Below are 23,455 nucleotides of genomic sequence, written 5' to 3'. Positions count from 1 at the left end.
TTCCACCACTGACTGTGAGCGTGACTTATCTAAGCAGAACCTTATTAAGACTGCTCTTAGAAATTCTGTCTCTATTTCTTCTCTTGAAAATCATATGCATCTGTCTATTGATGGTCCACCTCTTGCTGACTTTCCCTACAAGAGAGCTTTCAAAGCCTGGGCTTCCGCAAGGAGTAGAAGAATTTTGATGTGAATTGTAAGGATCTGTTCTCTGACAACTTTCAGATTCTTCTCATCATGGTCAGTGTCCAAAAAATTTATAATCTTACTGGTAGCCCATTGGGCTACCAGAATTTTTTTCTGGTAGCCCAGCATTTTTTTGTAGTTGCCGAAAAATTTAAACCCCGAAAGTATAAACTTGCTCTATCCGAACCCGACTTACTGAGATGTGAGAATCAAAGGGGTCTGAAACAATGTTTAGTTAAAAATTTATAAACATCAAAATAAACCTGTGTTTGTTTCCAGTTCCGCAGACACATTCCTGTCATATTAGTCTAGGTTTTTTGGAAAAGGGCCCCTGGTCAAATTTGGAATTTTTTCACATGGTGAATTGTCAAAATTAATGACCGGGCTACTGAAGCTTTAAATTTATGGTTGCCCGGCGGGCTTACGTCGGGAATTTTTTTGTAGCCCGACGTAAAAATTTCTGGTAGCCCGCGGGCTCCGGGCAATGGATTTGTCAGACACTGATGGTACTGCGAATGCCTATAAACTATGTACTGTAATAACACTTCTTTGTATCAAAGTTGATGTTTTCAATTTATGCAGTTGTTATGTTTTTGTGTGCCATGTAAATCAGTTTTGCTTTGTTTTTTATATATTTATGAACTTAATGTTTTATAGTGTGTGTCATGTACAAACTTTGTTTTGTTCTGGTTGTTAACTGTTTAGTGTTTGTATTAAGTGTTGAAATGTTTTATGTGTGATCATCAGATGAAATAGTTGTTAAATAAATTATATGGAACAGTTGAAACTCTGTTTTATTTGATTTGTTATATATGTTATAGTATGTTATAGTATAGTTATGTGGTCCCAGTTAACAACCGGAAATAATGCTAAAAATAGCTATGACAGCACCATCCACTCTTGAAATTCACGAAAATTTTCATCCCTCGCACCCACCCCTGACCGCAACATCTAATTGGCTCAAGGAAAATCTGACCCAGAGCAGGCCCTGAAATTATGTATGTACAGGTTATAGATCATTTATTACTTTTCTAATGCAATTAAGTAGCGTAGTGAAGGCAAAACTTAATGCATTAGAATGTCAATAAGTGTATCTATAACAGACTTAATTAAAACGCCCCTTTTCATCAATCAGCAACATCTCCATCTCAAGTAAACTAAACCACATAGGGAACCCTTCTTTGAAATTACCTTAAATCAGTAGAAAGATAATTTTTTAGAATTTGCACATTTGTACACAGCGACTTTTACAATATCTTATTAAAAAGTCTGTTACATGATTTGTTTTTTTTCCTGCTGAATATGCAGTACAGTCTTAATAAACTTGCGTCAGTTATTATATTGTAGCCATAGTGTCAGTTAATCTATTGTAATCAACACAATCAATGACCTCGCCAAAGGCTTAGACAGCAATGAAGAAATTGCTGTTATCCTATTAGACTTCTTCAAAGCCTTTAATAAAGTGCCTCATTTTCGACTTCTCCAGAAACTGGACCACTATGGCATCTGAGGTAACATGCATGCCTTGATCAAAGGCTTTCTGTCGTCCAGGGCACTTGTTTCTGTATCTCCCCTGTCACTTCTGGCGTCCCTCAGTGTTCTTGGGCCACTACTCTTTCTGACCTATATAAATGACCTACCTTCCAAGGTCAAATCCAGCACTGGTCTATTTGCCGATGATTCCATGCTGTACAAGAACATTCGGTCTCAGGATGACGGACACCAGCTTTAAGCAGATCTTGATAGTCTCAGTACTTGGGAGAAGGACTGGCAGATGGACTTCAGTCCAGAGAAGTGTGAAGTCATGTATCCACATTACAAACAACAGAAACCCTGTCATCACAACCTATAGTCTACATGGAATTAACCTGAAAACTACACCTAGTGCAAAGTATCTTTGCGTCACTCTCTCAAACGACCTCTCCTGGGAAAAACATGTTGACAATACCTCCAAGAAAGCAAACTTGACCATATCTTTTCTCCGTAGAAACTTCTATTCCAGTCTCATCAGTGCTAAAGCCAATGCATACAAGACCTACGTCCGCCCTTCCAGTCTGGTGTCCCTTCTCTGGAAGTCACATCCATCAACTTGAAATGATTCAGCGAAGAGCTTCTAGATTTGTGTTCAACAACTATGCTGGACTAGCAGTGCCATCAGCATTTTACAAGACCTGAAATGGGACACACTACAACACTGGCAAAACACTGCAAGTAGTGATGGGACATCGGTTGGAAAACTCCAACCGATTATCGTTGGAATCGGTTAGCAAACCGATGCGATGTATCGGAAAAATAATCGGTTGAATGTTATTCATTTTCATACTTGTTTATTCAGATATTTATGTCTTTAAGTGACTGTTTTACTTAAAATGCTCTTGAAAAATAAAGAACTACCATTAATCAGTAAGATGTTGTAAAGCTGGTTCCTGGTAAACAAAAACCTGTTTAGTAATCACTAATTAGTTGCAGACAGGGAAACCACAATAAATTGCAATCCAGCGTACATGTATCATAGACTCATAGCTACATGTATCATTTGTGACAATTGACTGGTATACCTGTACCTGTAACATATCTAGCATACAGCAAGGAAGTACAAATATTTCAGTCTTTCTTTGGCTGACAAAAATAGTGATTGTAGAAACTCATTAAATAAATTCAGTAATTTTTCGGTAATATATTACAATGGTTACCTTAGCCACACTACTGAGTTGCACTATGTTCCTACTACTTGTTGCTATGGCATATAACAACGTCTTGAAGCTTAGTAAAAAGATCATTAGATAAATATATCAGAGTTTAATCTGTTTTCATATGTACACTGGTCAGCGGTACTGGGAAAATGAAATTTTGGCAGAAAAAAAAATCATGACAACTCAATGACAACTGCAACTGCATAAAAACACCGAAGTTCTTTCCACTGAAATTACACCATGGACACGGAAATTTGACGGCATTATTGTCCAGTTTCAACAGATAAATTCCCTCGACATACCGTTGTAAAATATGAAGATTTATTAAAGATTTGCTAGTTTTTAGCCCCACATTTATTGACGCTATGGACGCCGCCATGTTAACAGCTGTGCCTAACTGTAAGTTATTAAATCCATTTTCATTGGATAACTGAAACGAAATACTAACGTTTGATTGCCGGCATACTTCTGTTTTATCCATTATGCATTCAGATAGTCCATATTCCGAATATTTTCAGGTAAACATAAATGCTTACGCATCGTATTTCCTTTCGGAAACCTTCGTTCGTACCCGTGTAGAGTCGTACCCACTATCGACTCAGAGAAAACATAATCGATCACCGGGAATCGGTTGGGCTTTTCTAGCCGTCAGTCGATTATATCCGCTAATCGGCCCATCACTAACTGCAAGAACAACCATGTTCTTCAAAATCCTACACAACTTTGTCGACATCACGCCAGACCCACTAGTTATTCCTACCAGATCCACCAGAAGGCACAAGCAACGTCTTTGCCAAATCCGAGCTTGCACATCGACCTACCAGCAAAGCTTCTAAAAAAAAAAGTTCTATCCCTCTACTGTCATTCTTTGGAACTTACTGCCTTAAGTCGCTGTGGACCAGACAAGCTTGAAAGGCTTCAAGTCGGTCTTGGCCAGTCAGAACAACAACTAAACTCCAGCTACCGTTTTACCAGTTTATTTTAACCTGATTTATTTCATAGAGAAATTTATTCTTACCACAATGGCTGAACATAGAGACACTTTTACTCTGGGCCAAGTCAGTTCTGTCTGCTGCGCATGATGTGTACAAAGTTTTAACCAAATTGCTTGGAGAGTGTGGAAATTACTTAATTAAGATGATGATGGTGACTGTAGCAACAACTAGATGAACTTACCTGTAGGATACCTGTAGGATGATTTTGGGCTCTGAAGTAAAGACTAGGTCCTTTTTAAGCCCCTCTTCTTTCGGACTTTATTTATGACGTAATTACTGTAAGTTCTCAAAACAAATTTGGTAGCTTACCATGGTGCGTAAAACATCACAAAAAGTATTTCTTCTTCAGCGATGGCTGCGTCAAACGTTTCCTTGGTGTACGTCACTGCATTCTCACCATGATCGTCTGATTTAGACAGCCCAATGAAACAAATGCATATGAGACAACTGAAAATATATTTCTGCATTTTTCTCTGAATGAATGTTTAGCCGTTTGAAGACGCAACAGAATGTGAAAGTAACGTGTACAAATTAACCAGAACAACGAAAACATCCGAGGAAGACGAATGATACAGGTGGTGGACTTGATTTTTTAAACAGTTTGCCGGTGTAAAAGAATTAATTCAAAAGTGTCAGTTGTACAAGTGCACGTGTAAAGATAAAGTAAAATTTATTTAAAGTCGGCAAGATTACAACAAGTACAACAAAAGCTCATATGAGCGTTTGAATCAACTAAAGAATAACATTATATATTAAAACAAATGTACAAAGCTGCAATAATAATGTGGAGATTAATAATATTATATTCTAACACGACTTGATTCATTTTCCTATTCAACAAAGAAGGCTGAAAGTTGTGTGTTATATTACAATAATTCACTGTTCTGACGTCACAATTAATATGCCATAGCGTCAAATGGCATAGCGGCACATTGGAAAAGAAACCAAGAAATCAACAACAAAAAAACAAAAAAAAACAGGCAAATATTTGATGAACGTCATTAAGGATATATACTTTAAATCCTTAATAACGTGTTATTATCGAAATAATATATCTCATTAAGTGATTTGCTCTTGAATAAAATCATTGTTTGTCATTCAGATGCATATATAACTTGGAATGTGCCCTCGTGATATAATTCCTTCGCATCTGAACCCCAAACAATGATTTTATTCAACAACAAATCACTGGATGAGATATAGATCTATTATTTAATCAAACCTGTAAAGAAAAGGATATGAGCAAATAAAATAGCAATTATTACATTGAAAAACATATTAATGTTTGTTGGGGGTCTATATAGGAGTCAGGTTTGTCGCGTCATGGCCAGTCATGTTGCGTAACGTCGCATCCCATCCTGTCGCATCCCGAAATCTATATCTCAGTTATTACTAAATGGATTTGATTCAAACTTAAAATAGATATTCCATCTTATCCCCCACATCATGTGACACAAGGTGCATAACTCTGACACCAATTTTTCATTTTGAGTAACTCTGACACCAAGTTTTTATGAGTTATACCCCCTTTTACATAAAATTTAAGGTTAATTTTGATGCATTTTCACTATATCTCAGTTATTACTGAATGGATTTGATTCAAACTTAAAATGGATGCTCCACCTTATCACCCGCATCATTTGACACAAGGTGCATAACTCTGACACCAAATTTTCATGAATTATGCCCCCTTTTACTTAGAATCTAAGGTTAATTTTGATTCATTTTCACTATATCATTCTGATTGGCTTAGCGCCAAAGGACAGTAACCTTTTTTAAATTTTGTACCGAGTTACTTCCCCTTAAATTCCAAGAATTAGTCTATTTTTAGAAATTCTATTTTTAGATTTTTCTAACTTTTTAATTATTAGTCCTATGTAAAAAGTAAATACATTTTTCTGTGGTAATATATGTCGGTAAGACACTTTTTTATTCATTTTTAGTGTATCTCAAATATTAAAGATTTTTATATTTACCTCATCCCTCATCCTGGGCACATATATTAGTATTACTTATATGTGCCGCGGAAGCCCAGGATGAAGTACTCCAAAGATGAGTAATTTTTTTTGTAAGTATTAAGTTGTTTTTTTACGTTTTAGATTATTCTAAGTATTTTTAAAATTTCTTATGGTTGCCATTCTTCTGTGACAAGACTGTATTGTGGGGGTATAAGCCACTCCTGTAACAGTTCTAGTTAAACACTGTGTCCAATTTTCATTCAAATCTGTTGAAATTTGGCAGAAATAAAACAAAAAGCCCAGTGTGGAGTTAAAAAGGTTATTGAATATGACTATGGTTGCTAGAAACATTGTAACATTTTTTAAGGAGCTGAATAACATTATTGTATTTGTATTGAGTAAAATTTGTGTCATTATATACTGTCATAGTAGCAGGCATGAAAGCACGAAAAGCACAAAAAGCTTACAGAAATTGTGGAAAGCAACATGCAAGAAAAAAGCAACAACACATAAACGAAAAGCTAGTACACATACATACGTATATATATACATACTTTTCATTTTGTTGGGTTTAACGTAGCACTGACACAATTATAGGTGCGTCGTTATACCCAACAAAACAAACTAATAACTATGCATGTATTAAATGTGCACTATTTTAAAGTAATACAGTGTACTGTTAACACATGCAAGCCTTTAACATAACTGTTTATGTAGTAATTATTCACACTTTCAAAGTTTGTCCCTAGTATTTTATCTCCCAACACTAGTGATTTACTTTAAGCAGTCAATTTAAGTACATATCTTCTAACATAATGGGCATAAGAATATTATCTTCTTTTTTAATTAAAGGTTCTTACAGGAAAAGAAATCTCTTACCACAATGGTCGTGATGGAGGTTTTCGCCTGTCCTAGCTATTGTTACTACACTCCTTCAGAACTTTGAAGGTTATATGTAGGCGCTGCTTAAATTTTATGATGTTTTACATATAAAATTTGTACTTGTATGTACTAAACAATAAAACTTCCCAAATTTTACATAATTAAAACTTTGTACATATAGGGCATAGATTAGAACAGACACGGTGACAATTAATTGGAATGAGTTTACTGTGGCTGCAGTGTATGCTACAGAGAATAACACATTACCAAAATACTTTATCACTGATGTAGCCATTATTTAGTGATACCATGATGTATACACTCTAATAGAAATGTGCATGTTTTGTAAAACCGGCATTTCCGCAAGGTTAAATGGCAACTAAAAATAAGGATTACTGAACAACATGTGGAAGGACCAAAATTACTATGTATACATGATCGGGTATTTTCGTTGAGCAGCAGGTTATATCATATTAACTTAAATTTAAAATAACAAGAAAGTCACGGTGGTTGCATAGTCTGTTCCACTGATCTGACTTATCAATACGGCTATATGTAGTATAAATGGTTGCAAGTTGCAGAGTTTATATGTTTGCAAATTGCAGATAATGACCAGAAAAATGTTTTACTTGATTACAGTAAGTCAAAAATTAATTATTGTGAAAAATCAAGCTGGAAAGTTGGTTCTCTGCTTCGTAGAAATATTGGTACCAGCAAAACCGGAAACTATCCTTTCACATCCGTTGCGCAAGGAAAGTGTACTGTTCTCCTACGAGCTAAGGCCAATCCGGCGACGTACACTGCTATTTCATTGCATCCGTAAATTAGAGACACCTAAAAGAGATCATGGCATCCACAGACGAACTTGCTTGTGTTTATGCTGCCCTCATACTCGCTGATGATCAAGTAACTGTCACGGTAGGGAACATACAATTTTCGTTTTTTCAACGTGTATTTTTGTGATTCTTAGGTGGTCGAAATGTGTTTTTGGTGGTATGTCATACATATTTTGATATTCCTGAACTGAGAATACAAAGTCTACGCTAATTATTTCAAAAAATGAAACCTGAGCATGATCACTAAAAATTGAAAATTTAACTTCAACAAGAGGTCATAACCTAAAACTTGAAATGCCATATTCTAGAACAACGTTTTGCCTGAACCAGTTTTCTCATCGTGTTATCAAACCATTGAATGAATTACCACAGTATGTTGTAGATGCTAAAACTGTAAATGATTTCAATATAAGCACTGGCAGGGAGAAACTCCATACAAAATAAGACGGAAGTGTCTATCGGCACGACCGTCGTGCCGATTATTTTTCTTACCCGCACGACGGTCGTGCCGATTATTTTTCTTATCCGCACGACAAGTGTTTCAGTGGCATTTCTATTTTTGGCGTAGTATATCTTAGTTAAATATACTAGCTGTAACAGCATCATGTTCATTGTTTGATATTAAAACAACCATTATTAGTAAAATTCATTGAATAATTCATCCATTGCAAATAAATCAAAAGAATAGTTAGTTAGTATAACTTCGTGCTGTTATTTCATTTTTCATATTATGTTTTTAATTCAATAAATCGTGTGTAAGGCAAAGGTAAAGGTAAATTTTATTTACCGTCGCTTTGTGAAACAGTTAACATAAGCTCTGTAGAGCTTTTGAGCGACCCTGTTTTAAGAACAGTTAAAACCAATTATACCTTACCCCCAGTAATTTGTAAGTGATTCAACATAATGTGAGTAGGTGCATGTCAAAATTGTACTTTATGGAGATTTGATAAGGCTTTTGAAAAATTATTTCCGGTAACATGCTCAAAAAAATTAATATAATCTAGGTTGGATTTTTTTTTTAAGTGAGACTTTTCAGAAATTATTTGTGACAAAAAATTAATACAAATAAGGGGGTTATGTCTTTCGAGCATCAGTAAGTTGATTTCTAACATCACTGACCATGTTTAAAGCATAAAAAGTGCAGTATTGCAACTTTTTGATAAAAAGTTGAAAAAAAAAATCTCCAAGGAAAAAAGGGAAAACTTCAGAAAAGATTAACTAAATTTCACATATGTATACAGTGTTTTAAGTTGTATCAGTAACTTTAAAAATAATCGGCACGACTGTCGTGCGAATTACGAAAATAATCGACACGACGGTCTTGCGGATAAGGAAAATTATGGGCACGACCGTCGTGCGGATAGCCTCAGCCAAATAAGACACTAAAACACTGGGCTGTAAACTGATTTTACAGCTATAATAGCAATATCAACAGATCTGTCACCATTTTAATAAATAAACTGTGAAGAAACAAATTTAGCTGTACAGCAGCAATTCCATAAGAGGGGCTTAAAAAGGGTTTTACACCCAGAGCCCAGAATCATCCTACAGGTGTAACAAAGATGTACCTGAAATTTATTTTATATCTGTTTAATTTAATTTTGATCTAGCACAAATCAGCACTGCCTAGAAAAGTCATAAACGAGCAATATATCTAAAACAAGTTTTAATATGTAGCTTAAATGGCTACAAAATATGTGTTCAAACCAGATGGAAAGCAGTCGTCTGTATACATTTTGACCTGCACACCTGGGTTCTCTTGAGGAAACCTGTTTATTACATATTTCTATATTTGTGTTTCATTCTGCCATTTAATGTCAGTTTCTGTCTATAAGTATCCTTTCTGTTTTCATGCAAAATATGTGATTTTACAATCTGACATGGAACATTTCTAGAGAAAATGCCTACAAACTGAATAAATGCACATTATATAATATATTATTTATAAATAAAACTATACAGATTGCTATAATTTCAAATTTATATCTTATTTTATCATTTCAGGCAGACAAGATCCAGACTATTCTAAAGTCTGCTGGCGTATCAGTGGAGCCATATTGGCCAGGTGAGAAAGGGCCACAAACTATTTGTTTTTAATTTGCACTTTGTAATTAATGCCCCTTGAATATCTATTGAAAAAAAATCAAGTTTGGTTATTCTACATGTATTTGTTAAAATCATGCTTCGGATTAAAAGAAAACTAGTTGAGATGTAAAATTAACAATAGAAAAATACAGGGAAGTCTGCTGTATTAAAATTAATGTGCAGGAGCTTCTGAAAATCTTTCCAATATATTTTATTAAAGCTTAAAACTAGCTTTTTTAGCTCACCTGAGCCAAAGGCTCATGGTGAGCTTTTGTGACCGATCAATGTCCCTGTCAACAATTTCTAAAAAATCTTGAAAACCACTGGGCAGAATTACATCAAACTTCACAGGAATGATCCTTGGGTGATCCACTTTAAAAGTTGTTCAAAGAATTGAATTCCATGCAGAACTCTCATGGCAACCAAAAGGAAAAACTTCAAAAAATCTTGTCCCAAACCGCAATGCCTAGAGCCTTGATATTTGGCATGTGACATCATCTAATGGTCGTCTATGAATATTGTTCAAATTAAGCCCCTAGGATGAAAAGAGGCCCCGTCCAGGGGGTCCCAAGTTTTGCATAGACTTATTTAGGAAAAAACTTTAAAAACCTTCTTGTCTAAAACAGGAAGACCTAGGCCTTTGATATATAGTATGTAGCATTGCCTTGTGGTCCTCAAATCATTACCCTGAGTGAAAAGAGGTCCTGCCCTGGTGGTCTCAAGTTTTACACAGACTTACATAGGAATTTAAAAAAAAAAATCTTCGTCTGAAACTGCAAGGCCTAGGCTTTTGATATTTGGTATGTTGCATTGCTTTGTGGTCCTCTACCAAAAATGTTCAAATTATTACCCTGGGGTGAAAAGAGGCCCTGTCCCGGGGGGTCTCAAGTTTTTATTTTCAATTAAAAAATCTTGTCCTAAATTTCAAGGCCTAGGCCTTTGATATTTGGTGTGTAACATTGCCTAGTGGATCTCTTACAAGCTTGTTCAAATTATACACCTTGGATGAAAAGAGACCCAGCCCTGGGTATGGCTTGTTATAGGAGTTATATAGGAGGAAAACAAACTTAAAAATTATTAGATTTAGTTCCTAGACTGTTTAATTATAATTACCTGATGAACCCAAGTGATTAGGGGTCACCTGACTGTGACCGTGACCTACTTTGTTTTTTAAGATACAAACTTGAAATTTGGGTGACATTTACAGTTAAGCACACAGATCTGAAAACTGACTTTCAGTGACCATGAATGTGACCTAATGACATACTTTCTTTATATTTTAGGATCAGTTTGTCATTTGAATCATGTGGCTCATATTAGTAATGATATTACTGAGGTGAGCGATTCAGGGTCATCATGACCCTCTGGTTTCAGAAATGTTTTCTCTTGAAATTTTTCTTGAAACCTGTCTGTATTACTTGAGTTCCAAATTGTTACATTTTCAGGTTTGTTTGCACGTGCCTTGGAAGGTGTGAACGTGAAGGAACTGATTACAAACATAGGCAGTTCTGCAGGCGCTGCTCCTGCAGCAGGTGGTGCTGCTCCAGCTGCTGCTGGTGGTGCTGCAGAAGAAAAAAAAGGTATGCAAACAATGTTTTCTGACAATACTTCAGATAATATTCAAAGGTTGTACTGAGATTGGCAGTAGTTCTGATTGCAATTTCTTAATTTGAAGATCTAGAACTGGACTATTGTCTTTGAATTCAGTGGCTTCAGTAGTAGAAAATCACGCTGACTGAAAAGGGGGAAATTTGCACCATAATATATGTATTTGTCATAACTATATTACACCGTAGAAGAAACTGATGTAAAAGCACATTTCTAAAGTAAATGTGTTTAAAAGTATTTGTATTGTTTACTAATAATTATGTACTTAGGAGGTTGGTTGGAAAATGAAAACAAGAATTTAGTCGTGCAGAATTCACTTTCGGAGAGGGGAATGTGGTTGAATTTAGATAGAATAAAAATTGCAAGTCAGAATGATGAATGATCATGTATGTATGCACATCTTCCAGTCGAAGTAAAGAAAATATTCAACATTGACAGAAGCTGTAACTTTAACTAACTGATATTTTGCGTTGGTTTGGGGTATTCAAGGTGTTTGATTTTTACCATCTAATAGCATGGGATTGGCTAACAAACAAGAATGAGGTATTATGAACAGATTTTATTTGTATTAATCTCATTTAATGTCTTCTGTGTTTTTGGTTTTCAGAGGAGAAGAAAGAAGAAAAGAAGGAGGAATCCGAAGAGTCGGACGATGACATGGGATTCGGTATGTTTTCTTAATCTTTATACCCAGTATACAGGATCTCCCTTTGCTTGTCGCACATTTTGTCGGGAAGAGCACAGCCTCTGTAGAATATCATTGCCTGGCAGACAAATTTGTTATACCCAGATCCATTGCCAACCAGTTAAATTCCTTGTCTCTAGCCTCCGTAAGGCTTTTGTCCTGCTGGTTTTGTGTCCAACTAGCTTTTGGAAGGTCATCGTGGTGCTTTATAGGTGCATGTCTCTGACTGAAAATATGTTGAGAGAAGCACCTGTGGACTTGACTGTTAATTACCTGCATTTTGACAGTGTGCAAATTTAGTTGCATAGAAACTGACATTGTCCGTCAGGCAACGAAGGTATTCCCTGTTCATATGCATACATAATGCACAGACTTGGGAAATTGGGTTGATTAAGCTTCAGTGTAATTTCCCAGTCATTTTACCAGTCTTTTTACTGTTGAATGTTGAGTGAAGTCTTGGATCTTTCTCGCCCCATGTGGTTCTGGGACGATCTGTGTATGAAAAGAATTGGAACCACTGCCTTACCCTTGCATGATCGTAAGAGGCGACAAATAGGGTCTTGACACTTTGGTTTTGCTGTAACTCTGTGATTCCAGCAGGTATGCAGATTTTGATTCCATACCTCATTTTTTTTAAATGAGATGTGAAACCAAAATTTGTAGTCCTGTTTGGCGCCATATAACCTATCTGTGTTGGTGCGCCGTAAAACCCAAATAAATAAATAAATGATCTTTCTCAGATTTTCCAAAAACTAAGCCACCATGGTCAAGAGGTTAAGGTCTCTGATCTCATTTCAGTTACCCCTTACTTGACTTTGGGAGTAGAAAATCTGAGGAAGTCATCAAATTTGCTTAATAGAAAGATGTTGGTTCTATCTGCCTAGAGTAGTGCCAGAAGGGGCACCTAGAGTCTTCTTGAAAGTACATTGTAGCCTCAACATTAACCTGAGAAAAAAGAGATGTTTGTGTTGGAAATGTATTACTTGAAGTTGGAAAGTAATGTACAGTGTAGATAATGTGAGATGGTCCTAAAAGCTAATACTGAGATACATGTACATCAAGATTCATAGAAAAATATTCTCAGTTGTTTGACATGTTCTTTAAAAAAATCTGTAATTACCATCAGTACACAGGTCTTTCTAAATACTTTTATTAAATTCTATACAAATGCTTGAGTGAATCAGCTTGGTTGTAGGAGTTGAGATACGGAGTAGGGGTTGACCGGTTATATATTTTGCTAATATCTCTGTGTACTTTTTCTTTTTCAGGTCTCTTCGACTAAAAGTTACAGAGAGTTGTTATGATTTGTAACATATAAAGCAAGAAAAACAATTGAAAAGACAATTATTTTGTTATCTGTTAGTACATGAAATGAATACTTGCCAGTACAAAGTGAACTGTTGTCCTCCACAATTCTGTCTCTTTTGTCTGTTGCTGTGCAGGCTACTGTCAGTATAGCTCTGCCATTTCTTGAATACCTGAAGGAAGTTTACAATATTTTGACTGGTGCTAGCAAAGTTCTTGCACTTGGTCAGTTCAGTAAGTCAAGTAGGTGACTGAGGTCAGGAGTTTGATCCAAGACCAGAGCAATGTTCTCTGAAGATTTGATGGAAGACAGTGTTTAGAGTCATTCGACTTCCATCTCTGGTTCACAGAGGTTTGTAGTTGTTTAAAGAGCACAAATCCTCATTGGACCAGGTACACAATCCAGGTGGTTCGGTTAGGTGGTCGCCAATGTTTGGGGAAAAAGACAAACTGCGTTGATCCCAAAGCATGCATCTTGGTGGCCTGGAGATGGATTAACTGTGCTCCATGATGTAAGATGTTGCCCAGAAGAACGTGTCTCTGTGTGTTGCTTGTATATGTGGATAGTTGGGTGTTGATCATGCTTTTAACAACTGATTCTTATGAACTGCTTGCAAGTTTGTTCATACAAATCCACAAACAAGAACTGTTTGTTAAAATGATGCCTAATATTTATGACCCCAAAACTATTAAGAGAATGGGTCATTGTTCTGAATGCTACATGTCGACTAATCAATGACGACTACTGTGGTAAGTAGATGAGTAGCATTCAGAACAATGACCATTCCCTTTATAGTTTTGGGGGTCATACAATCTGTCTAAAGTACATCTATTACGCTACACATAGGATCTGACAACAAGCTATTGATGGCCTTGTTCGGACAACCCTTCTGCTAGCCAATCAAAAGTTAACTTACAACATTCTGCAAGCTTTAAAAAGCCTTGGTATTTGATATCAACAATTTTTATATCGAAAGATGTCAGATAGCTGGTTAGCTCAGTCGGTAGTGCACTTGCTCTGTAAGCGAGAGGTCCCGGGTTCGAGCCCTGGAATAACTGCAATTTTTTCTTACTCTTTGACATTCGAACAAGTTGTCTGAATGGTTCAAACAAAAATAGATTTGCGAAAATAAAAATAGCAATCTTGGAAATCCAAAATATACAGAAGACGAATGTGAATGGGTAGTTCTCAGATCTTCGTTTAGAAGATCAAGTACTAGAGTCAGATTGGGGGGTCATAAATATTCTGTATCATTGTAACAAACAAACTTTCCAGTCCTTGTTACTGAGCAGAACCTGTTTTGTTTGACAATTGCCCTAATGAAAGAAAAGCTGTACTTGGCCACTGGCAATATTATTGTACTTTGAAGTATTAGCACTAGGAACAATCGATCTTTGATCAGAACTAGTTTCCAGTTTTAAGGTCCTTTACTGCCAGAACGTTGAAATAATGGGGGATATCTTACACAGGCAACTGCCCTTGGAAGTTTGACTGTTGACCTCAGTGTGAGCAAAAGTTCTAATACCCCTCAGAGAGGGGATTTGAAATACATGTAAGTTTTCAACAACTTGTTTCCATGAAAGTCTTATTTTCAAACTGCTGTGAAAGGAAAATTACATGTACAGCTAAAAATACTTTGAAACAAGTTTTTGATGGATATTCAACTGTTCTGAAAACATTCTTGTATAAAAGTTTGTCACATGGTCAAGTGATTGGGGTAGGAGTGGGGGGTCATTGGATCTCTCGTTCCATTTCTACGTTATTTGCAGATATTATTTGCAAGCTGAAGCAAAACACTTGCATTTAATAATTGAAAGTGCTGCATTATCTCCGTTTTGGCAGTAATTTTTAACTGAATTGAGTAGGTAATGTATTGAATGTGATGAAACCATCAACTAATAAAAATAATCAACAGCCAGCTGGGTACCACTACTCTACGGTAACCTTGTAAGTAAAGTAGATTTTGTGGTTAGTATGCTTTGGATATTTTAAAGAAGACCTGCTCATGCAGAGATCTAATCCTTCAAATGTTTGTGGTGATTCCACTTTCAGAGTTTGACTAGTATCAATTAGCTTAACATTTAGTATCCAGTCAATAACTAGAACATTTGGGCATACAATGCATAAATTTCCTACTGTCCTTGCCTGCGGGTTTTTGATGCGCCATTGTTTTGGGAGCCAAAGGTCAGTGACCTCAAATACTGAAAATAGTTCCAGGTTAATTGAGCCAATGGCCATCAAACTTCACAAGTGCTTCTGTTTACCCCTTTTGTTTATGAGGTCATTAAGTTAAACATGACAAAGAGATTGAAGTTAGTTCTGGATAAGAAACAAGAATTTATGGGCTCAGTACTGGTAGTTATGTATAGTTGCCACCAGATAATAATAATAGGCAAATCATTCCGAAGACCATTTTTAATTTTTGGAGGACAGTGTAAGACGAGATGCTCCAGTTCCCAGAAGCTTAACTGGTTCATGAGCATGCCATGTGTAAAGCGCCCATTCACAAGACTAAATCCAATTTTATTGTTGGCTATTCTAGTTACAGGACAGGGGGCTGAAACTCGTGAATGCATGAAAAAAGTGATCACATCCAGGCATTCGTTTACTTTTTTTTTGGATAACGTGTTAAAAGTCTCTATGCCATTGAGACTTGCAAAAGCTGTTGGCTCGACTGTACCAAGGCTTGTCAGTAGAATTTATAATCTACCTAAGAATAGGTATATTGTCCCATGGTAACTCGTGTTAGAGTAATGCACTTTGATGATTTGCATCGGACATCTATGATGGTGAAGTTTCAACCATGCATTAGTTTTGCTTGAACGCTTAAAAAAACGTGTAACAATTCAGAGTTATGGGACATGCACTTTCACCATATTTTATCCACCTCGATAATTTGTAGTTTCAAACCAATTTGCATAGACTTGAGCACTTTGTATGAAAAATTTCAACCTAGATTTTCTTAGTTTAAGAAAGGGGGTAATTTTGATAAAATGGGACTAGAAGTCATAACCTGAAAGATGAGTGTGAAGTTGTCATGTAGTATCTGCAATGGTTAAAAACATGCCATTGTAATTGTTTTAAAAGGGGCATGTATCTAGAGACATTTCAGTTACAGGCTGTATACGAATAAAAGAAATTGTTCATTGTTTCATATAAAATTTAGCTACTTCAGAATTTGATACCGTTTCTAGATTTTCACTCTGTCGTAGACCTATTTTCCACAAAATATCTATACATTTGCTTCAGGAAAAAAGGGTGTTGAATAGTATGCAGTGAAATGCAAGTCAACTGATGTCTGGTACCCTCATATTGCAGCTTTTCAGAAAACGGTCAGCAGAAAAAATGCCCTACTTTCGTTTTCAAGTAAATAACTTGAAAAGAAGCAAATAATTATAAGAATGGAAAGTTATTTTATGTAAAATACATTCTACAAGTGAAATATTGCCCATTTGGCCCCTGGTTTACGCACAAATTTGTTAAAAATGGAAAAATTTGGATCAATTTATCAGGGACTTTTTCGACAACATCACATTTTTGACCGAATTACTGCTATATAACCTACACAACTTGTCAAACAATTGACCATTGTCTAGAAATGGAAAATAACACATCCAAGGCTGAGTGAGAAACTAAGTATCTTGTTCTTTATTTATATACAGTTAAAATAATAGTATTGCACTTGATCCATGACATCTATTTACCTCTCGGCAGACTGTAATGAGGGCATAATTATGTGCTAACAAACAACAAATACATTCTGAGGTTCCAGGATATAATGCAGAGTCAGAGGAATAGTCTGGTTTGTTGACTGTTCAACAAGAGACAACATTGCAATCTGTTTTGTATCACCTCGAAGCCTGGTGTCTACAACAAAATAACAAACTAGTGTTTATGTCTGAATTGTATTCATTGGTACTATTATGTACACAAAATTAATACAAGTATAAATCATTTAAGAAAATGTAGCAGTTGAGTAGACACAAACTTGTTTATTACTCTTAAACAATATAAATAAAGACATCCTTCCTACAATGATCTGTCAGTAAATAAAATAACGGGTTACGGGTTCAATCGTAAAAAACAATAAGCAAGTTTACATTTTTTTGTATATCAAACTGCTCAACTGCTATATTCTCTTAAGTTAAGATTATAAGTAAATGCTTTTTACCAAGTTGCACGGATTTCAGTGTTCATAATTATGCATAAATATAAAATAAATCAGAACCTATTCACTGGTACAGTAGATACTGCAATATGCTACTGTAAAGAATGGTAGGCCTACCAACAATAACAGCCTCATTCTGAATGGGGCTTTAAGCTAGCAGCAGACGAAACTATCTGCAGTGCTATGGTTCCAATCAGTAATAAGACTGGAATTAGAATATTGTGAAATCTTTCAATTTTGCAGGCATAATATTTTGTGGTTTGGGAAAAAACACAATTTCCTTGAGATATACATTTTGGGGAGTTTTGAAATTTTGTGAATCGCAAAATGAAGTTATTTAACAGCCAGGTGGTATTCTGCTTGTATAAATAAAGTTGCTGCTTTTCAAAATTGATCAGATGCACAAACTTGCTTCAAACTTTTAGTCAAACATCCTTCATGTGAAGATGGTCTGTACTAAAAACTTGCTGTTCAGAGGATGGCACAGTATGTGGGGGCATCTGTATGTAATGGACACAATTCTAGTTTTTTAGTTATTTTTCAATATAATATGTAGATGAATTTAATCAATTTTTTTGACCCAACTGAACTTGTAACAGTGCAGCATTATAACAGTTGCTAGGTTTTTACTGCTGATAGTACCTTCTAAACAACAGCTTAAACAGCTATTTTTACAATTATTAAAGGGACATAACTCTGGTTATTATACCTCTTTTTTGTCGGTCTACATAAAATAAATTATCATTCCAAGTTTGCGTCAGTTCCTACAAACAGTGAATAAGGTGCTAACAAACAATAAATCTACACACGTCCCATGTTAATGTATTTGTGTGATCTGACTATTAGTTAGGTAGGTGATTTTTTTTCTTGTAGTAACAGATAACTGAAACGCATAAAAAGGAAATCTAATTTGTCCGTAGTGCTAATAATGAAAAAATTCTTACGTGGAATACTTCACAGGAGCGTATGTGGGCTAAAATTTTCTATACGCACATATACGAAATGAGAGTAACAAAATGGCCTAACCACGCTCCCCCTTCTTGTTTAATTGCATTTTTGAATGTTAAGATTTTTTACTTCTTTCCTTCTTTCAGAGTAATGTATGCACGTGAGTCAGTGCCTATGCGTAGATACGCCCCTGCTTCAGGACACTAAAAAGAAGGAAACATGACATTTTGACCTTTGTACAAAGAAATGCAAATTTTCAGAAGTCAACAACAAATTTAAGTAGTGAAAATTTTAGTGGGTCAGTTGGAGCACTACAAACAATGGCCTCACATGATTTACAAAAGTTACATGACAAATAACATCCTGTCCATCACAACTGTATTTAATACCATTAAAATTAAAAACACGACTTTCATACAGCAAAAAAAAATGTATGTGGAGGATTTTGATGGTGGATTAAAGATTTTGATGTCAAACTGTCACACACTACAGTAGTAAATGGCAGATCAACTACCTGATCAAGAGTTATTTCTGATGGAATCCAGAAAAATAAGTTTTAAAGGACGTAAAACAGACATGAACTTTATACGAACAAAAACATCATTATGCATATTAAGAACTCAAGGTTTCATTGGCATTTATACATTTTTGTAAAGAAAGTCCAACTATATCTTTCCTGTCTACAACAACATATGAAAGTTCCTGGGTATAAAAAAATTGCTCCCAAATATAATGTTGCAAAACTACTAAATACATCAAAGCAATAAGAATGTGACTAACTGCATGTTAGTTCTTATAAACAATATACAATTTATCCAACTAAAACAGCAGGTCCACCCTACTGACGAAATATCAAATTAAAAATAACCACATCAGTAATTACCACAGACACACCTCAATACATTATAACCTTAAACATCCCAGTCTTTGTCTTATCTAAATGTACAGTTAAGGACATTGAATGCCCATTTTTCACTAAAATATTTTATCTTAAGAAATTTACTTTGAATGTAGTAAATCCTAATCAAATGAATTAAACTTTACATAATGAGGATATTATTTGTTTGTTTAATATCTTTAACTCAGTGAACACCAGGTACCATACTGTGTAAGAAGAAGAGTTTGTGATGCAAAAACTTTTGTGAATTTCGCAAATTGGGAAAATTCATAAAATATCAGCCAGTGTAAATTCCTAGGTTCACCAACATATATTTTTACCGAGGCTCAAGCCTAATGATTATCAAGAGACAGCTATATAATTGTAACAAACATACTTTATTTGTAAATAATGCACAAACTGAAACATTTGGTACTCGTAACCATCAATGTTTAGCATATGTTTACTAATCACCGGTCAAGTATAAATCCGATGAACAAATATTTACACATAATACTGCTACACACATTGACACGTCACAACACTCAAATAAGGATAAACAGACTTAGCCTCGGCATGTCAATGTTAAATTCTTAACACATATACAACTAACTGTAAATATCACATGCAGTTTTTAGCAATTTGCGAACAATGATGCTCAAGAAACTTTTGGAATCGGCACTTTGCAAACTTCTTGATCTACAAATATATCCACTTAAAAACAGTATTTTCAGGAATGGTGTTCACGAGTGAAAGATACCTGATATTATATCTAAAACAAAAAAAATTTCTTTTAGTTTCCTGTTTCATAATGATTTCAACCAGTTTTTGTATCTTTGATACCTTTAATTTAAATTTAAATACGGGTTTTTTTAAAAAATTTGCTAAAAGACCTTCATGATAAATGTTGTATCAAAAAACAATGTTCACAAATTCTGATAATTCTGAGGGTTGAAATTATGATATATAAAAAACTGCTATAAACAAAATACTTTAAACTTTTGTAGACTTTTTTTCCTTTTTTAAAATTTAAATTAACCTTTGTTTGACTTCTAAATTTCAAAAATCCCGTTTTTTGCTTTTTAATTAAAAACCCTTAAACCTAAATTGTGTGATTTTTAAAAATCTTGAATATTTTTACCTTACTTTAGTTTATACAAATTTTATTTAAGGTGGGATTGTGAAACAAGTTCTAAAACTTCTATTGATCATCTCGAAAACCTCATTCCTGTGGAATCCAACCATGAGGGTACGAGAGAAAAAGGCCATTTTCCCTTTAAAGGGCCGAGCCCCCAAAAGAAGGGGAGCTACGGGTACCTTTTTTTAAACTTTCTTTGGTTGGGCAGCCGGGGAATCGCCCACGACCCCCAGCACTCAAAGCGGAGTTTATCTTATAAAAATAAAACAAAAAATAAAATTCCATAACAGTATCACTTTAAACTCTCCCTGTAGTGTGGGAAATTTTTTTTCCCTTTGCTTTTATTTTGAAATTTTAACCCCTTTACCCTGTTTAAATTTTAAAATGGGACGGGTTGGCCTTCAATTTGGGCGATCATTTTTTCAAAGGGGTGTTCACTGAAATTTACTAAATGAATAGAAAAACAGTGCAGCCCATGATTACCCCTGCATGGTCCCAAAGGCAAAAAAAACTTGTGCCAGTGGCTAACGGTTAATATTTCATAGTTTTTTTAAATTGCTTTTTAAAGAATTTGTGGGTTTTTAAAGTCCCAAAAAATACCCCTTTTTGGGTCTGTCCCTTATTTGCAAAAGTTGGAAAAACTGTTTTTTTTATTTGGGGCCCACTTATCCACTTTTTCCAATAAAGCTTTTCCAAACAGCCCAGAAATTATAGTTATTTAAATCAATTAATATTTTTTTAAAAATTTCTCCAGTCTTGCTGCCCCTAAAGATTAAAAAGAAAAAATAAAATCTTGGGAAAAATGTTACCCTTATACAGCAAAAAAAAATTAAAAAAACAAGTAATTTAGAAAGTACAGTGTTTTTTACCTTAAATGTAATTTCTTAAAATTTGGGTAATTGGATTTCAAACGTTTTTGGTTTATGATTGATACTTGATTTTTGGGAAATTTAAAAATTTATAAAAGTTCATTGGATTTCTTATTTCGGGATTATGATTTTTTTTGGGTTAGAAGTATAAAAAAATTTTTACAATTTTTTAACAGAAATAAAATATTCAGTTTTTTTTTTGCAATATCTAAGAAGTTTTTTAAGGTTTTCTTTCATATATAAAGCATGTAAAAAAAATATCAATAACATTTTTAAAACACTAAATTTAAAACCAAATTTAAAAAACTTTTTTAAAACGTATTTACAGACACTTTGAAAAATTGAAAAAAATACTTGCTAACTAATCAAAGGAAACTTTGTGGATTTCTATACCATTTACACAAAATTTGTACCTTTCAATTAGGATTTAAAAAAAAAAAACTTGAACTTTCCCAAATGAAAAAAATTCTATAAAGGGTTTACGATTTCAAAAACCAAAAAACATGAAAAAAAACCAAAAATTTTTCATCGAAACCGAAATAAAAGATATATAATTATATATAAAAATATTTGAAAAGTTTGGGAAAATAAAAGGGAGTTTAAAAAAAAAAGAACATGAAAAGAAATTTGGAAACTTTTGCTTTTGGCTGCCACCCTTGGGTTTTGATCACTTTGGGGATACTAAAGTTTCGGGGTACTCCCCTTTTGAAAAGATTTAAAGTGGCGGGAACCTGTGACTGGTAACTGCCGAAATGTCCTTGAGGGTTGGGCCCATCAAATTTTCCCTGAAAAAGTTGGATTTCCCCGACCGTGTTTCCAGGAAAATTTTTCATTGTTTTCCACCACTGACATACCCTCAAGTCTCACATGTTTTGCTTTGGGTGGTTTTGTTCCGTCCAACTTTGGTGATTCTGATTTTGATTTCTGGTTTCCCGTTTAGGAAAACCAAAGATTCATTTGCGATGGATAGAAAAATTTGCCCGGGTTTTTACTCTCGTTACGAGCACTTTTTGCCTGATGCCGATATCGTTATAGATGAATCTTTTAAATTTTTCCCGCCCCCCCCTTCTTAGACGGGACTGCCACCTTTCACCTTTCACCTCATACGGGCTGTTTGCTTTTTGGACGACAAACTGCCCTTAAATCCTGATTAACACCTTCAAGCTGAAATCTTTTTTGTTTTTGGGGTTGCTTTTTCATAGTTGAATGTCCCCCCAGTTTTTTTTTTTGGTCATCAGTGTTCATTGTATTACTTTTTTGTTTGAAAAACTTCTTTTTTTCTGCTCTTTTTTCATGACTTTCTTCTTTTTTTCTGAAATTATAACATATTTTAAAAAATACTAAGGACAGTTTTTTGTTTCAACTTAAAAGTCCCCAAAACTCTAAAGCGGGCGGCCATCAGATTTTCCCCAAAGGTAAAATTTAAAATTTTTTAAACCCTTAAAAAATTTTGTGAAAGGTATTTTGATCACAAATGTACAACAAATTTTCTATTCATTTTATTCCTTCCCAATGGTTTTAACAAATATTTTACCTATTTTATCTGAACATACCAGTGGAAAAAATTTTGATTTTTTTCTGTTAAAATTATAGTTTATTTTTCAGTTTTATTTCTTAATATGCAGCAAATATAGGATATTTGTTTTAAATTCTGAACAAAGTGTTCAATCTTACAAATGTAAATGATCACTCCCTTTTATGAATTGAGGTGTGGCAAACAGCCCACCCTCTTATTGCCTTAGTCAAAAGGCCGGGAAATAATGCTCTCGTTTTTTTCTTTTTGCTCTTCCTATGGTTGGTATTTTTGTCCTTCGGGGTTTTTTTTCATGTACAGGATAAACCACTGCCCCTTTCTCCCAAAGCCGTAAAAAGGGTTTATCTGCATTGAAGAGCCTACCCCCTTGGGGGAAAATGCAAACCTATTTACAACCCTTTCAGAGACCCAAAAACCAACTGTAACCCTCTGGGAAATCTAAAACCAAACCCCTTACAATGGGGGCCCAAAATTCAAAAAAAGGGGCAAGTTTTTTTTAAGTCAGCAAAAAAAATTAAACCACATGGCCATGGACCCCCTTTTGTTTTTTAAAAATTCCCACAAGATTTTAATTCCTTTAATGTCCCAAACCCCCCTTTTTTTCAGTTTATCTCGCTTTTCTGTAAAAACTCAAATTTTTGGGGGGCACCACCTAGGGCCAATTTGGGACTCATCCCTAACTCTTTT

The 23,455-nt window shown here is 34.8% G+C and overlaps 2 protein-coding genes across 2 annotated transcripts in view; one reads left to right on the top strand and one right to left on the bottom strand.

The window, feature by feature from the left end:
- The window catches only part of LOC123540293 (thioredoxin domain-containing protein 5-like), a 34,241-nt gene extending 29,805 nt beyond the window's left edge, over window positions 1-4,436 (bottom strand). The window contains exon 1 of the mRNA XM_053525931.1: window positions 4,184-4,436. Coding sequence (XP_053381906.1) covers window positions 4,184-4,341 — 158 coding nt within the window. The 5' untranslated portion in view covers window positions 4,342-4,436. The remainder of the gene's footprint in view (window positions 1-4,183) is intronic.
- A 3,000-nt stretch (window positions 4,437-7,436) lies between these two features.
- LOC123540475 (60S acidic ribosomal protein P1-like) lies at window positions 7,437-13,272 on the top strand. Its single transcript, XM_045325554.2, has 5 exons — window positions 7,437-7,632; window positions 9,555-9,615; window positions 11,081-11,215; window positions 11,851-11,910; window positions 13,197-13,272. The coding sequence occupies exons 1-5, from the start codon at window positions 7,561-7,563 to the stop codon at window positions 13,208-13,210; spliced, it is 342 nt and encodes a 113-aa protein (XP_045181489.2). The 5' UTR covers window positions 7,437-7,560; the 3' UTR covers window positions 13,211-13,272.
- The last annotated feature ends 10,183 nt before the right edge of the window (window positions 13,273-23,455 follow it).

The sequence above is a fragment of the Mercenaria mercenaria genome, chromosome 16 (genome assembly GCF_021730395.1).
Source record: "Mercenaria mercenaria strain notata chromosome 16, MADL_Memer_1, whole genome shotgun sequence".
NCBI classification, from domain to species: Eukaryota; Metazoa; Mollusca; class Bivalvia; order Venerida; family Veneridae; genus Mercenaria; species Mercenaria mercenaria.
Note: the sequence above shows the minus strand (reverse complement) of the source record. Positions and strands in the feature narration are given on the sequence as shown.